Below are 16,600 nucleotides of genomic sequence, written 5' to 3'. Positions count from 1 at the left end.
CATTCTGGTAATGACATTAACCTTTTGAAACTCAAAGCCCAATCCCAGTGACTCATCTCCAACAAGACAACACCTTCTAATCCTTCCCAAATAGTTCACCAACTATGGAACAAGTATTCAGATATTTGAGCCTATCAGGATCATCTCACCACAGGTAGGCTTATACAGCAAACACTCTTAACTTGCTCAGCTATCTCACCAGCCCCACTGACCATTGTTATCTGAAACCTACCCTGTGCTATAGGAAGTCTGTTTAGAATGCCTGTTAGTTTGGTACTATTTGCTCTGGTGAATTGAAGTAGCAGTTTGGATTTGGAGGGGGGGGTGACTTCTCAGCTGGTAAAACACATTTGAGTACTTCTTAAGTTAATATCTACCTTTGAAAGGTGGTGTGTACAATTGTCTGAATTCCTAGTCTACTCTAGTAGCAAGAGGGAACTTGTTTGTTTTCAGAGCCTTGGTCAGAATATGTTTTTTGCCTGTCTTAGGGTTCTATTGATGTGAGGAGACAACATGACCTTGGCAACCCTCATAAAGAAAAATGTTTAATAGGGGTAGCTCACTTATAATTCAGATGTTTAGTCCAGTATTGTCATGGCGAGAAGCAAGGCAGCATTTAAGCAGACATGTTACTAGAAAAGGAGCTGAGAGTTCTTACATCTTTACTCACAGGCATCAAAAAGTGAACTGAGTGTGGCTTGAGCATATATGAGACCTCAAAGCTCACCTCCACAGTGACACACTTCCCCCAACAAGGCCACACCTCCTAATAGGGCCACTCCCTTTGGGAAGTTTTCTTTGAAAGAGAGGAACTGCCTTTGTTTGTTTTTTTTGTTTTTGTTTTTGTTTTGTTTTGTTTGAGACAGAGTTTCTCTGTGTAGCCTTGGATATTCTGGAACTCACTGTGTAGACCAGACTGGGCTCAAACTCCTGAGTGCAACTCCTGAGTGCTGGGATTAAAGGTGTTTACTACCACTGCCTGGTGCTATGTGTGTGTCTGCATATGCCTCATGAGTTGAAATGCTTTTGGAGGCCAGAGTCGTTAGATTCTGTGCTTCCTTAGGATTGTGTATGAGAAAACGCTTAAGGGTTTTTTTTGGTTTTTGGTTTTTTTGAGGTCAGCCAGGGTAGAAACGACTCAATGTCTCAGTTCTTTAGATCAGACTTCAGGGAGAAGAATTTGTTTATTCTGGAAAAAAAAAATCACTTCTTGCTTAGCTAAATCTGGAAGGGAGGATTATGACTGATAAGAGTGCCCACCATACTTCATGTTCTTCAAAGTGTTTTTTTTTTTAATATTTATTTAACTTTATTTTATGTACATTGGTGTAAGGATACAAGATCCCCTGGTACTGGAGTTACAGACAGGTGAGCTGCCATGTGGGTGCTGGGAATAGAACTGGGTCTTCTGGAAGAGCAGCCACTGCTCTTAACCACTAAGCCATCTCTCCAGCCCCCAAAGTGGTTCTTTTGACTCACAACTACAATTGCATGGACAACCAATCTGAGGTGTAAGTGCCACAGTCACTTTTCTTTGTTAATTTAGAGATTCATTTTAACACAGTTATAGCTAATTATGTCAACTGGATAGCTTTGTGATGCTTAGGATCTCAGGTTAGATCATGAGACTAAGACCAAATAAACAAGCTAATCATTTGATGTTTCATCATGTGGTGGCATTATTAGGATGTTGTCAAAGGTAGGAATTAGGGAAGTATCGGGAAAAATCAGTTAATGGGGTATCTCCTTTTGGGGGGCTTTATCTTGCCGTGGCTTTTTCCTGTTTCCTTGTAGGTGGAATTTTCTGTCTAGACCGCCAGCTGTTCCCCACATAACCACACAAAGACTTATTATTAATTGTAAGTGCTTGGCTGATAGCTCATGCTTGTTACTAGCTAACTCTTAACATTTCTTTTCTTTCTTTCTTTTTTTTTTTTTTTTTTTTTTTTTTTTTTTTTTTTTTGGTTTTTTGAGACAGGGTTTCTCTGTGGCTTTGGAGGCTGTCCTGGAACTTGCTCTTGTAGACCAGGCTGGTCTCTAACTCACAGAGATCCGCCTACCTCTGCCTCCTGAGTGCTGGGATTAAAGGCGTGGGCCACCACTGCCCGGCATAACTCTTACATTTCAATTAACCCATATTTCCTATCTACCCCTTGCCACATGGCAGCACCGTCTTTCAACACGGCATGTTCATCTTATTTCTCTCTGGGTCTGTTCACTACTCCTGAGCCTCCGCCCTTCTTCTTCCAAGCATCCTCTGTCTTGCTGTCCCATCTATACCTCCTGCCTAGCTACCTGCCTGTCAGCTCTTTTATTAAGCCAATTAGAAGGCACTTGGCAAAGACACATCTTCACAATGTACAAAGATTATTCCACAACACTTCCTCTCTTACCTAGTGAACAGTTTTCCACTACCACATGCTCTCTGGTCACCATAATGCTCTGCCCAAATGCATGGACCATGCAGCCATGCATTGGGCCCTCTGAAACTCTGAGCCCAAATCCTTAAGTTGTTTGTGTCAGATATTTTGTTTACAATGATGAAAAGCTAACTCGAATACAAAATTGGTACCAGACAAGTAAGTTAAGGTATGATGGTTTCCTCAAAAACAAGCTTCTAGATAGATATGTGAAAGATTATTTAGCATTGGATTTGCTTATGAGGGATTGTGTTAATTGGGTTCATTGAGGTGGGAAGAGCCACCCCAAATGTAGATCCTGCCTCTTCCTGGGTCTGGTTCCTAAACTACATTCTTTGTTCTCTTGTGACTAGATGCATTGTAACCAATTGCTTCATACTCCTGCCTTGTGTTCTAGTGCCATAATTAACGGTGGGCCAAAATAAGAGTAAGTCTTATGGGGAAAAAAAAAAGCAAAAGATGAAGAAGAATGGCAAATGCCACCACATTCATCAAAAATGCAGCTCTCCTCTACTGACTTTTGGCTTTCACCTTGCTTTTTCTTTTCTTCTCTAATAATGGTCCTTTCTGTATCTCAGGGCTTCTGTGGTCCTTTCCTCTCACTTAAAGCATTTTCTAGTCTCAAAAGGAATGTATCTTATGTGTTGTTGGTGTCCTGAGACTTTGAAGTTGAAATAAAAGTAGTGATCTAATTAGTTTGACAGAGGAATTTTTAATGCAGGATAATGCTCAAGAATTGGAATGGTTCTTGTTGGCAGTTTTTAGTCAGATTATAGTGAAGATTAGCAGAAAGCAAAGCAGAAAGACTTAATACATATACATGAGACAGAAAGTATGCATATTTGAATCTGTAGACAAGAAGGGTCTATAGTTAGTGCCATTATAAGGAAGTCAAGTGGACAAGGGTGGTGGCTTAATACACACACAGTGGAAGAAACACAAGTCATCCTTACACATGTACTATGGCATGCAAACATGCCCACAAACATATGTGTTTATATTGAACAGTTGAGAAAAAAATGCCTTTGAGGGCGACCATATCTCGCCTTTGATAGTAGGTTCCAGATTATAAAATTGTAAGTTCATTGGAAAGATTTGTCACTTGAGAAGAGGAGCTCTTGAGGCTCTGAAGTGTAGAAGGCCTCCTAGAGAAGTATTTTCTCAGGATCAGCTAAAGTCTGCTACTGCATTGTGGTCCAAAGGAACCCAGATGCCAATTGAACTGGCAATGGACTTTTGCATTTTTCACATGATGCTGGCCTTGTAAATGTGCAGATACAAGAGTGACCAAGCCTTAGAGTCTTCCATCAAGATTTCAGAGGGAGGTGTGACATCAGCAGCCATTCTGGCAGCCGGAGAGAGTAATGCATGAAACTGAGCATAAGACCTCAGCTATAGTGGATTCTCTGGGATGTGAAGTGTGAAGGTCTAGCTGACCATGTCTGTTATCAAATATTTGAGAGAAGCAATTTAAAATGTGTGAAAAGAATAATTTCAAATTATTTGAACGTCAGTGTAAGTATTGGATACCCAGTTATTGGGTTCCTCTGCTGATTCAGTGAGCAGAATTAATAAGTCAGATTTAATAAACAGGGCAGTGCAAAGCAGAGCACTCCCAGGTAACTCTCAGGAATGCAGGAGAGACACCAAGAGAACACAAGTGGTAGATCTATGGATTGGGTCTTAAAATAAGTCTATAGGGGGTCTTGAGCAGTTTCAGGGAGAGCACCTGCTGATGGTGGGCTTTCTCAGGGGCAGGGTCTGGAATAGGAGGTGTGGGGCTGAGCGGAGCTTCTCAGCAGTCACAACTAAGGAGAAGCTTAAGGAACAAAAAAGGATATCTTGTTTGGAAAGATACTGTCTTGTGAGCCAGTGTGTTAGGATAAAGCTTAAGGGGGTTCTTGTGTAGGGGACCATGGACCATGGCAGGCAGGGTGACCGAGGGGGGACGGACGGACAAACACACCAAGCAGACAGAGCTTAAGTGACAAGTTTTATTAGAAAAGGGAGGGAGGGAGAAGAAAAGAGACACAGAGACAGAGGGAGGACAGAAGAGAAAATGGAGACAGAAAAAGTCCTCTCTGCCCCAGGGGAACAGTGGGAAAGAGAACTGGAAAAGAGCAGAGAGAGAGGAGAGTGGAGAGAGAGAGAGAAGAACCAGAAAGAGCATGCAGACTCTTGGAACCCTGGGCTGACCAGAGTACTATCTGAGTGCATTCTGCTTGGTAATAGGGGCAGGCCAGTATAATGCCTGAATCCTTACACAGTGGCTTTAGAAATGTATGCCATAGCTGGGCGTTGGTGGCGGACACCTTTAATCTCAGCACTTGGGAGGCAGAGGCAGGTGGATCTCTGAGAGTTTGAGGCCAACCTGGTCTATAGGAGTTCGTGCCAGGATAGGCTCCAAAGCTACAGAGAAACCTTGTCTTGAAAAGCCAAAAAAAAAAAAAAAAAAAAAAAAAAAAAAGGAAGTGTATGCCTTAGTATCAGCTGATCATTTGTTTTAGTCTCTTCTTTTGAGCTACAGATGATTCTTTTTGCTAGTTTTTTCTCTGGAAGTCTGCCCTGAGAATTCTGTTTTCCAAATATAGCCAGATGTGATGTTATACACCTTTAATCGCAGCACTTGGGAAGCAGAGGTCAATGCCAGCCTGGTCTGCATAGTGAGTTCCAAGCCTGCCAGAGCTATATAGTGAGACTCTGTCTCAAAAACAACAGACCAAGCAAGAACAACAATTACAAAAACTAAAAACATTTTTTTCTTTTGGGCTTGGGGAGGTCTCCATGCCCAGGGGTATTACCGTAGCCTATTACCGTCCTGTGTGAATACTAAAATAGCTCCTGTCTAGGCTTCTGCTTTCACTTTCTCCCTTGACAAACAACTGTTTTGCTCCTTTTAAATTCACATGATAGTTAAAGTGATGTTTTTTCCTAAAACATCTTGTGATCATGACATGTTTTTGTTTGATACTTGTCAGTGATTCTCATGGCATTGATTAAAGGTCTAAACCCTACTCAAAAACCCTTGGCTTTCTTTAGGTTCTTTGGATCTCTCAAAACTTGTAGTTTTAGGCTTTTCCATTTCAAACTCTTCATTTTGCCTGGCTATGTAGTTTAAGAACTGATAAATTATGTTGTTTCTCAGAACTTCTTTGACCCATAATTGGATTTTCTTCTAGGGTCTAAACTACTGGTTTTAAAAGTTAGATTTTTCATTTATTTTATGTGTGACTTTTATCTGAATGTATGTGTGTGCGCCACATGCTTGCTTGGTGCCCTTGGAGATCAGAAGGGCATCACACGCCTGAACATGAATAGATGAGAACCACCGTGATGGGGCTTGGAATTAGCTCTGGTCCTGTGCAAGAGGAACAAGTGGTTTTCATCTCGGAGTCATCTCTTCAGCCTCCTGGTCTGAACCTCTTACCACTTACAACTATACAGTTTCTGCTTTGTGTAGTTTGAGTGCCTAATAAATCTCTCCTGGTTATGCTGAGGGGGCCAGATGTGGTGGGACACACTTTGAAACCCCATCACTCAGAAAATGGAAGCAGGAATTCAAGGCTATATATAGTTCGTTACATGGGAGTTGACTAACCTTGGCGATGTGAAATCCTTTCTCAAAAGGAAAAATGTTTGTTGGATAAATGTAGTTGAAAAATACATGAAGGAGATTATTTTTACCTTGCTTTTGGAGCTGGGGATGTAGCTCAGTGGTAGAGAATTTGGCTAACACAAAACCTAGAGTGATTCCAAAAACCACAGGAAGAAAAAGAGTAAAAAAAGAAACCAGTTACAGTAGAAATGTTTGTTTTGTTTGTTTTTGAGATATGGTCTCACTGTGTAGCCCAAGATGGCCTGGAAATCACTATGTAACCCCCCAGGCTGGCTTCAATCTCGATCCTTCTCTCTGCCTTAGCCTCTCAAGTGCTGGGAATGTAAGTGTTCAACACCAACGATACGATAGCGGTTCTCAAATTGGTTCAGGATAGGAATTTTTAGTGGGGAACTAGCAAGAATATCCACTGTGTATGCCCTTTTTTAACCCTCAAAAGAAAAATGCCATGTTCATTGTTTCCTTAGAAATGCTAATGACTTTGATTCCTAATCTTTTATATGCTCTTCCTTTCCCTTCACTTTTCTCTGACAAACTTTCAGAAACTTTCCTGTGATTATATGCATTGCTGTGGGTGGGGTTTTTTGTTGTTTTTGTTGTTGTTTTCCTCTCCTTTGCTGTTAGGGTAAGCATTCTCGGGTCTGGGAGATTAAGTTGTTTTTCTGGTGTGTAGCTATCTAGATTTTTGGTTTGATACAGTTTATAGTGCCATCCCGTAGGGCTTCCAGCTCCAGCTCCAGCTGCTAGTGACTACTGATTCATATTTTGCCCCCTGCACTGCTCCTTTTTCAAAGCATCATATAAATGGAATATAAATGGAATCAGGCCTCCTTTTTGTTGGAAATAGAGTTGGTTGTGAGTTTCCCAATATGGGTGCTGGGAACAGAACCATAGTTCTCTGGGAGAACAGAAAGCTTGCTTTACCACTGAACCATCTCTCCAGCTCCTAAACACATTCTTTAACCTTTTGTTACATGTGGATGGCCATTTTGCCTGTGTTGTGCATGCAATGCCTTTGAAGGACAGAAGAGGGTATTGGGATCACCACCATCCCCTAAGCCCTGCCCCCAAATTACAAATGGTTTTAAGTTGCCATGTGGCTTCTTAAACATGGGTCCTCTGGAAGAGCAGCCAGTGCTCTTAACCACTGAGCCCTGCCCCTGAACATTTAAAGTAATTGTTATGTTTGAGTTAAATCTACCCTGGTATCTGTCTGCTAGTTAATCTGTTCTCTTGTCACATTTAGCCTATTAACTATAGTTCTACATTTGGTAGATCTTGCCTGATATTTTATAAACTGTAATGTTATCAGACAAAAAATATACCTTGAAGTATTACATCATTTCATGTAAAATGTAAGATCTTTACGATATTCTTCCATTTACCCCTTTGTAGGTTTTGTGCTAGTCATTTTGTGATACTTCTACATACTTTTTACATTTCATGGAACATTGTTACTAGTTTTGCTTTAGATAGGACTTTAAAATTTTATCTATGAGATGGATGAGTGAGTGTGTTTGTTGGGCATGCCATGGCCATCAGTGGACAACTTGCAGAAGGTGGTTCTCTCCTTCCACCATGTGGGTCTTAGGAATGAACTCAGCTTCCCAAGCTTGGCGGCAAGCACTTATATCTGTCAAGCCATCTCCCTAGTCAGGTAGTTTTTCTAAATAAGAACATTCTAAGTTGAAAAATAGTTTTTTCCTTTTCGAATTTCAGAGCTACTAATCCCTTGTCTTCTAATCTACATAGTTTCTGATAGGAAGTCCGTGGTGAATATTACATTTGTTATTACACCAGTAAGATTTTTTTTTTATCTTTTTATATTTATTATTACTGTGTATAAGCAAGGAAGGGGTGTGTGTGTGTGTGTGTGTCTGCTCTTGCCATGACACAGATGACAACTTCACTGAGTCAGTTTTCATCTTCCAACTATTTTTATCTTTTTAATATATGTTCAAGGTTTCTTACAATGGTATCGATACTTTCTGTGTGTGTATTTATCAACTGAACCATAGGTTTGGTCCCCAGAACCACAAGAAAATAAACTTTTCATAACTCAGTGATAGTACTAGCATGCAGCAAGCCTTTGCTTTAATCTCCACCATGGGGGAGGGGGGTTGCAGTTAGTATTTAAGTACCAATTTTTTGATTTGCCACTGATGTTTGCAGTAGTCCATCTTTTCTTTCTGTGTTGACTTTGTTTTGTGCCTATGAACATCATTTATAGATGTCTTCTAACAACTTGGTCTATCTTAAGACCCCCATTTTGAATTAATTTCTCAATGGATGGCTTCTTCCTCTTGATGATATTTCAGTTTGTAGTGATCTGATTTTGGTTATTGTTTCTTAGATGTTTTAGATTTATTTATTTTATCTATGTGGGTGTTTTGCTTGTGTGTGTATTTGTGTATCATGAAGGTGTAGGAATGAGTGGAATGCCATCAGGAAGGTTTTGAACCAATTGTGAATTCTGGGAATCAGATCCTCTGGAAGAGCAACAACAAGTCCTTTTAATTGCCAAGGGTATTAATTTGTAGTTGACTATTTCTGTCAATGAAAGATATTACTCTGTTTTCTGGCTCCTTTGTTTCTTTCAAAGGTTGTCTTGTTGTTACTTGTAGCAATGGTTTTTTTGTTTATTTGTTTGTTTGTTTGTAGACAGGGTCTCATTATATAGCTCTGGCTGTCCTGGAACTCACTGTGTAGACCAAAATGATCAGGTTGTCCTCAAACTCATAAACTCTGCCTCCTGAATGCTAGGAAAAAGGTATGCACCACCATGCCCAACTTACAGCAATTTTTAGACTTTTTTTGGGAAGGGTCTTTACTTCTGTGAGGTTTGTTACAGCTTGTGGTTGAGTAAATAAATTACAGTTGGGAGACTCACACTTTGAATTGTAGCTTTTTCTAAGGATCATGTTTTTCCATGTCAAACCTTCTGAATCTGTCTTCCATACTTTTTGTAATGATGGTTAATCTTCATTGTCAACTTGACTAAATTTAGAATCATGTAGCAAACACACCTGGACTGTGTTTCTAGAGTTTAGCTGAAGAGAGATGACCCCAAATGTGATGTGGGTGGCATCATGTCTGCGCCGGAGCCCTGGACTGAATAAGAAAAGGAAGAAAGCATTAGAGCATCATCATTGCTTTTTCTCTGCTCCCTGGTCTGCCCAAATACATGCAAACCCCCACTGCTGTTCTCCACCATGAGGCTATATTCTGAAAGCAAGAGCCAGAGTACACTTCCTTCTCCTATTTCTCCCTCTGTGTCTTCTTTTTTCGGGGGTCGGGTGGGGGGGTTCTAGACAGGGTTTCTCTGTGGCTTTGGAGGCCATCCTGGAACTAGCTCTTGTAGACTAGGCTGGTCTCGAACTCACAGAGATCCGCCTGCCTCTGCCTCCTGAGTGCTGGGATTAAAGGCATGCGCCACCAACGCCCGGCTCTCTCTGTCTTCTTACCACCTTGTTCTCTTAGTCTCCCTCTCCCCATCTCCCAAGTTCTGGCACCTAACTCACGATGACTTTGAACTCTTAAGTCTATTGCATCACCAGGCCCAGCTTTTTTATTATTTCTATTTATTTTATTTTATTTTGGCTTTGTGTTTTGAGATAGGGCCTTATGTAGCTCAGGCTGGTCTCAAACTTACTGTGTAGCCAAGAATGACCTTGAGCCTCCTTTTCAAGTGCTGGGATTTACGGGCATTGCGCCAGCATGCCCAGCTTGTTACCTTTTTGTCTTAACAGTCTGTAAGATTTCGTTTTTTAAATAATTGTTTATTTATTTGAGACAGTGTCTCACTATGTTTACCTGGCTGATTTATGTTGATCAGGTTGGCCTCAAAGTCAGAGATCCCCGTACTTCTGCTTTTTAGAGTTGGTATTACAGGTTGCACCAGCTGGGGCCCAAACCTAGGGCATTGTGCATTTTAGCCAATCATGTATCATTTGAACTGCATCTGTAGCCTTGGGATTTTTTTTTTCTGAGACAGGCTGTGTGTCAGGTTTGCTTGTGTTCCACTTGCCTTTCAGCTAATCTCTTCTGTGATCTTCGTGAACCACTTGGGTAGAGTGACTTTATAATCCCTACTTTGAAATGGAAACATGGTTTTTAGAGTGATACCTTGAACTCTGACCCTTTTTTGTTTTTTGTTTGTTTTTGTCTTTTTGTTGTTTTGAGATAGTTTCTGTGTAGCCCTGGCTGTAGACCAGGCTGGCCTTGAACTTAGATCTGCCTGCATCTGCCTCCTGAGAGCTGACATTAAAGGCAGGTGCCACCACTGCCCAGCTTGAAGTCTTGACTTTTGTTTGTTTGTTTTTTTTCAAGACACGGTTTCTCTGTAGCTTTGGAGCCTATCCTGGAACTCGCTCTGGAGACCAGACTGGCCTGGAACTCACAGAGATTTGCCTGCCTCTGCCTCTCGAGTGCGTTGGTGGCGAACTCTTGACTTCTAACAGACAGCAAACAACTATTTGCAGGCTGTAGATTAGCATTCATTTTTTTTCCCCTGTGTAGTTGTGGGGGTGGTTGGTTTTTGTTGGACACACACACACACACACACACACACACACACACACACACACAAAATAAGAATCACTTCTTTAAAACTTTATGTGTATGTGTGTTTTGCTAGTATGTATGTCTGTACTGTGTGTGTGCTTGGTGCCTTTGGAGGCCAGAAAAGAACTTCGGACCTCTTCAGACAGAAGTTACAGGCATTTGTGAGCCGCCATGTGGGTTCTGTGACTCAAACCTGGTCCTCTGGAAGTCTAGCTAGTGTTCTTAACTGCCGAACTATCTGTCTAACCCCAGTGGCTTCTGATACTTTGGTCATCTAATTCATTTCAGATTGTCCGTCATTCTTTGACAGGCATTAGAATAGCTCTGTCACCTGCAGAATCCTCTGCCTGGTTTAGTAATAGCTCTTTGAGGTATTTGGCTTTGAGTAGCTCTGTTGCTTTTAGCATCAAAGAATTCTTTGCTTTGCTTTTGGCCTTTATGTATTTTGTGTAGCTTTTCTGTGTATCTGGGGTATGGGAACCTTTTATGTTGAGCCTGTCTGCTGTATTCAGTGTGTGATCTGTTCGACACTTGTTCACATCTTGTAAAACTGGTGTAACTCACTGAAGTAGGAACATTTCTGAGTTATATTAAGGTCATCTGCTGTGTGTGGCAGCACATTGTATCTTAGGAGATTCTTTGTGTAGTAAATTTGTGTCCCAATTTCTCTTATTATAGTAAAATACTCAAAGTAATCACCTTATGAAGATAATGCTTGTGATATGACTTAGCAGATGCTTACATATAAGAGAAGTCAGGAATTTATTGAAAAGACAGTAATGGCATATGTACAAACAATGAACATGGGAGACAGGTATGTTGGTATGAAGCATTGGTTAGCCTCATTCTTTTGGGCCTATGATGAGGCACATCTTTGCATTTTGAACAAAACCACTTTGCTCATGTCTTAGATGTAAAAGAGATACAATGTGACTTCTACAGTCTTTCCAGGGCATGCCTGCCATGGTCTCAAACCTCTTACTAGAACCTGTTTTTGTTTCCCTCCCAATAAGCACCAACACTATGGACCAACCCTTTAACACTGCAGTTAGAGGGAGCCTTAAGTTCTAAACTATGGTACATAGCAAAACCTGACCAGAGTCTGTTTCTAATAGTACTTTTATATGTGCTTGTCTGCTATGTCTACTTTGTTCAAACAAGTACCATTGTATTAACACCACCCCTTTTTTTTCTTTTTCAGCTTTTGCTAAGGCTGGTCATAACTCATGGTTCCTCTGTTTCAGTCACCTCAATGCTGAGATAATTTTGCCCACTTTCGCTTAAATTTTTGGTGAAAATTTCACAAACTATAATGTTTTTGGGTTTTTAAAAAGTTATATCTAACTGGGTGGTAGTTGTACACACCATTATCTCAGCAGGAAGGCCAAGGCAGGTGGATCTCTGTGAGTTTGAGGACATCTTGGTTTATTAGTTTCAGGACAGTCAGGGCTACCCAGAAAAACCCTATCTCAAGAAGAAGAAAAAAAGGAAAACAGACAGAATGACTCTATGTAAATTAATTATCTCTGAACCTATATCTATAAATTGGTAACTAATAATAGCTAACAGTTAACTGAGCTGTTATCACACTTGAACTCAGCAAGTCTTTCAATTTGGAAATAGTCTTAAACTTACAGAAAAGTTGCATCTCTATATTAAATGGTACAAAACACAGCCTTAGCCAATTTACCCACATTAATCAGTTAACATTTTGCTATTGCTAGGACTGAATGTTGAAATTTTTCAAATGTGTGTTTCTGCATTTCCTGAGATACATGATAGCTTTTTAAAATATAGTCAGAATATTAACCTCTTTTTTTCCTATGACAAACTTCACTTGATCGTGATCAATTTTCCTTTTCTTATATTATTGGACTTGAGTTGCCAAAATCTGAACAATTTCTGTATCCATCTTATGAGATATATTGGTCTATAAATCTTGTGTGTATTTGTCTGATTTTCAGATACCATACTATTCTTATCGAAGAATTGGGAAGTATTTCCTACAGTGCTTGGTAGAATTTACTAGTAGAACCATCTGAGCTTAGAGTGAGCCATTTACTGCCTACCTATCTATATCTATTTAATTAATTTATTTATGAGATAGGATCTTATGTAACCCAAGCTGGCCTGGAACTCATTTGTAACTGAAGATGACCTTGAATTTCTGGTCCTTCTGCCTGTACTTTGTTGTTGGCAGCAAGTGTCATATGGGGCACAGACATACATGCAGATAAAAACTCATACACATAAAATAATAAAAATTTAAAATGTGTGTGTAGTTGGCACTTGCATACCACTTTGCGTGTGTGTAGGTTAGAAACAGCTTGAGGGGTTTGAGTTTCTTCAACATGTGAGTTCCAGGATGGAGCTCAGGCTCTTAGGTGTGTTAGCAAATTCCCTTTTATGGAGGCTGGTGTTTCATTCCACCCCACAAGATTTCCTTAAACTGTGTTTTTACAGTCTGATAGTGATGCAGCTTAACATAGTTTGCTTCCAGTTTCTTGTGCTAGATTTTGTTTACCTCCTTGGATCACACTTGATAAATATTCAGTCATTAATTCTTGAGCCAGTTTTCTCCTGCTCTATTTGGAGACTTAATTGCATATATATTGGCTGCTTGAAATTGTGCCACAGCTCCTTAGTATACTGTAACTTCGTTTTAAACTTTTTCTTCTATTTTGGGATGTTCTGCTGATACTTTTTTACCAGTAGTGTTAAATCTGTCAACCCATCCACATTCTATGTTGTGTGTTTGCCCAAAGGTGTATGGGTACATTTGTGTGCCTGTGGAGGCCACAGAGAAATTTAGATTCTCTTTCTTTGGGTGCCACCAATCCCTTATCCCCAACCCCACCTGGAATTTACCAAGTATAACTAGCTGGCTAGTGAGTCTAGGGATCTACCTCTCTTCACCTCCCCAGAACTGAGATTTCAAATGTTTGATTTTGAGATAAGGTCTCACTACCAGGCTGGCCTCTTAACTCACAGAGATCTGCCCACCTCTGAAGAATTTAAAGGCATGTCTTATTTTTTGTTTGTTTGTTTTTTCTTTTTAAACGTGTCCTTATGATAGAATTTAATTTCTTTATTCACCGAGCTCTCTCCAAATCCCCAGTTTGAAAAAAAAAAATTAGAAATTGAATTTGGGTGGTATTAAGGGGTTCTTTGTATGTTTTTTGTTTACCTGTCTCCATTTAATGGATTCATTGTTGAATACCTGAAATACAGTTATAATTGAACTATTTCCTCTTCTCCTCCTGCCTAATTAATTAATTGGCAGCAGGAGTAGGATAGGTGGGGTAGGAATCTCATGTATCCCAGGTGGACTGTAAGTCACTATATAATTGAAAATGACTTTGAGCTTCAGATTTTCCTGCCTTTTCATCTAGAGTACTGGGATTATAAACGTGTACCACCCTGGCTAATTTATGTGGTGTCGATGAGTAAACCTAGGGCTTGACATGCTAGGCAAGTACTTTGCCAACTGAGCTGTACTCTAACTCTAAAATTATATTGTATTTTTTGCAGTATGTTTGATGAAGAATTTTAAGTCTGGCTAAAACTACATAGTAAAGTGTTAGCCTGTCTAACTTTGTGAAACATCTTGTAAAAGTAAAAGTCATTTCAGAATGTTGGCTATGGTGTAAGATAACCTTTCCTTTGAAAAAGTACATCTGCTAATTGAAGCTTTGTATTTCATCTTTACATTTAAAATGTTCTGTCTGTGCCTTTTAGTTTGGAATTGCTGCTGCAGTGGCAGAGATGCCACGCCTGATGCTTGGCTCTCTTGATTCTGTATATGGTGAAAGTTTTTGTATGTTTGCTATTGGCTTCCTAGCCTTCTATCCCCACATTGTTTTGGGGGGTGGGGGTGTTTGTTTATTTTTGGTGTATGTGTGTTTTGAGGCAGTTTTAGCTGTGAAGATCTCCTGCCTCGGCTTCTCCAGTGATGGGACTATAGGCACAAGCTACAACACTTCACTCTTCAAATTAGGTGTGCAGCAACCATTCCACAACTCGATGACTTAGAACAACCTGTTATTTTACTTAGAGTTCTTTGTTTGCTTGGTCTGGTTCCATTTCGGCACAGACTTAGAATTAACTGGAGGCTAGATGTGTCAGAAAAATCTCTCAGATGATCTCTGGTGACCCTTGTCCTTGTGTAATCTGTGTGTGAGTGGATTGTAATTTGTTCTCAGCAGTAGGGTAAGCAAAGGTGAAGAGGTTTTTCTCTTTTTTTTTTTTTAGATTTTGTTGACGGTAAGCAAAGGTGAAGAGGTTTTTCTCTCTTTTTTTTTTTTTTTTTAGATTTTGTTGACTTTAACGCAGAAATGTTATTCTGGGTAGGCCTGAGTTGGTTAGATGTGGGACTCATGTTCAGATGGAAGACATGAACGAGTCTGCAAAGACGCATGTTGGCATGTGTGAGGCCAAGTGGCAAGAACTGTAAATAACACTGAGAGCAGAATGCCAAGTCCATGCTGATAGCCCTGGGAGTGACCTTAGTCCTATAATAGAAATAGTTTTCTATAGTAACCATGGACATTTGCAAGAGGCCTTGAGCTCCAGAAAGGAAATGAGCCTAGCTGACACTCTGGTTCGAAATCTGTGAGCAAGTCAGTAGGTCTATCCATGCTTGTGCCCGAAATTCTTACCCCCTGGAAAACTGAGGTGATAAATGTATGTTGTTTAGATCAGAGTATGTGGTAATGTGTCTGTCATGCAGCAAAATGAAACAAATACACCAGGTAGTCTAGGATGGCCCCCTTCCCTTGTATGCTGTTGGAGCTACTGGGAGACTGCCACATGAGTCACAGAAGGTTCCCAGTAGCAGCAAGAGGGCAAGCCCCAGTGTGTAAGTACTTCTTAAGCCTCTGTGTCACACAACATTGTTTACAGCCAAGGACTTTTTTGGTTCCCCGTATTTGGCCGTTTGTTAACTTGAGTTCTCACTGTGGAGGTGGGGAGTGGGGATAGGCCGACAGTACTGGAGCATCTTGTAGTATGCAGTGCCTCTGCATCAGTCTGTTGGTCACATCAGCTCCCAGGAGCAGTAAGATATTTCTCTTACTGAGAGGAATTGCAAAGCCATTACAGAGTGGAAAATTAACATAACCATTGATTTACAAAAGAAACCTGGAAAATGGGTAATACTACAGGGTATTCTGGTGTGTTTGTTTTCTCTTTGAGACAGGGTTTCTCTGTAAGGCCCTGGCTGTTCAGGAGCTTAATTTGTAGAGCAGGCTGTCATTGAACTCAAAGAGATCCAACTGCCTCTGCCTCTTGAGAGCTGTGATTAAAGGCACACATTACCACCTGGCTAATTTTTTACCAGCAGTTCTCTAGATTTAGAAAACAAGCGCAAAGGTGAGGGCTGAGGTTGTGGCTCGAGGGTAGATTAAGTCCTTAATGTAAGTTTGGCCCCTAGCACCACACACAATTTTTCTTATTTTCTAGAAATGTTTTAGTTTTTTGTTACTGTAAAAACAAAAAAAAAAAAGTTCATGAGCATCTTAGTCACATACTGAATCCAAGGCTAGTCTGGGATACAGGAGTTGGACCCTACTTCCAGCAAAACAAGTGCTTTGAGATAATTAAAGTGTTTGTTGACAAATTTGGAGGTTTCTGTCCATGATCAGTTGGTTCTGTTGCTCTTGGGACTGTGGTCAGGTGTCAAGGCACACGATAGTACAAAAGGCAGTTTACTTCCTATCCAAGCATTGAAATAGTAACAGAATTGTCTTCAGGAGCACCACTATATCCCATGACTAGAAGACTTCCCACTTGGTCCCATCCTTGTTCACTAGGTCCAAGCTGAGGACTATCAGTGTTCTACTGCTTTGAAAAGACGTTGTGACCATGACAATTCTTATAAAAGAAAGTATTTAATTGCTTACACTTTCAGATGTTTAGTCCTTTATCATCATTGCAGTGATCATGGCAGCAATCAGGTCTGGTGCTGGAGAAGTAGCTGAGAGCTGGATCTGGATCTACAGGT

General features: G+C 40.4%; 1 protein-coding gene across 4 annotated transcripts in view; it reads left to right on the top strand.

Moving 5' to 3' along the window:
• The window catches only part of Asxl1 (ASXL transcriptional regulator 1), a 66,541-nt gene that overhangs the window by 17,875 nt on the left and 32,066 nt on the right, over nucleotides 1-16,600 (top strand). The window contains exon 5 of one of the 4 annotated variants that reach the window (XM_027421457.2): nucleotides 11,801-14,881. The exons of the other annotated variants lie outside the window; for them this stretch is intronic. Within the exon in view, the coding sequence (XP_027277258.1) occupies nucleotides 11,801-11,863 (63 nt within the window). The 3' untranslated portion in view covers nucleotides 11,864-14,881. Of the gene's footprint in view, nucleotides 1-11,800; nucleotides 14,882-16,600 lie in introns of those variants that run through there. 4 annotated transcript variants of the gene reach the window in all.

The sequence above is a fragment of the Cricetulus griseus genome, chromosome 6 (assembly GCF_003668045.3).
Source record: "Cricetulus griseus strain 17A/GY chromosome 6, alternate assembly CriGri-PICRH-1.0, whole genome shotgun sequence".
Taxonomy (NCBI): Eukaryota; Metazoa; Chordata; class Mammalia; order Rodentia; family Cricetidae; genus Cricetulus; species Cricetulus griseus.
This window is presented reverse-complemented; position numbering and strand designations above follow the sequence as displayed.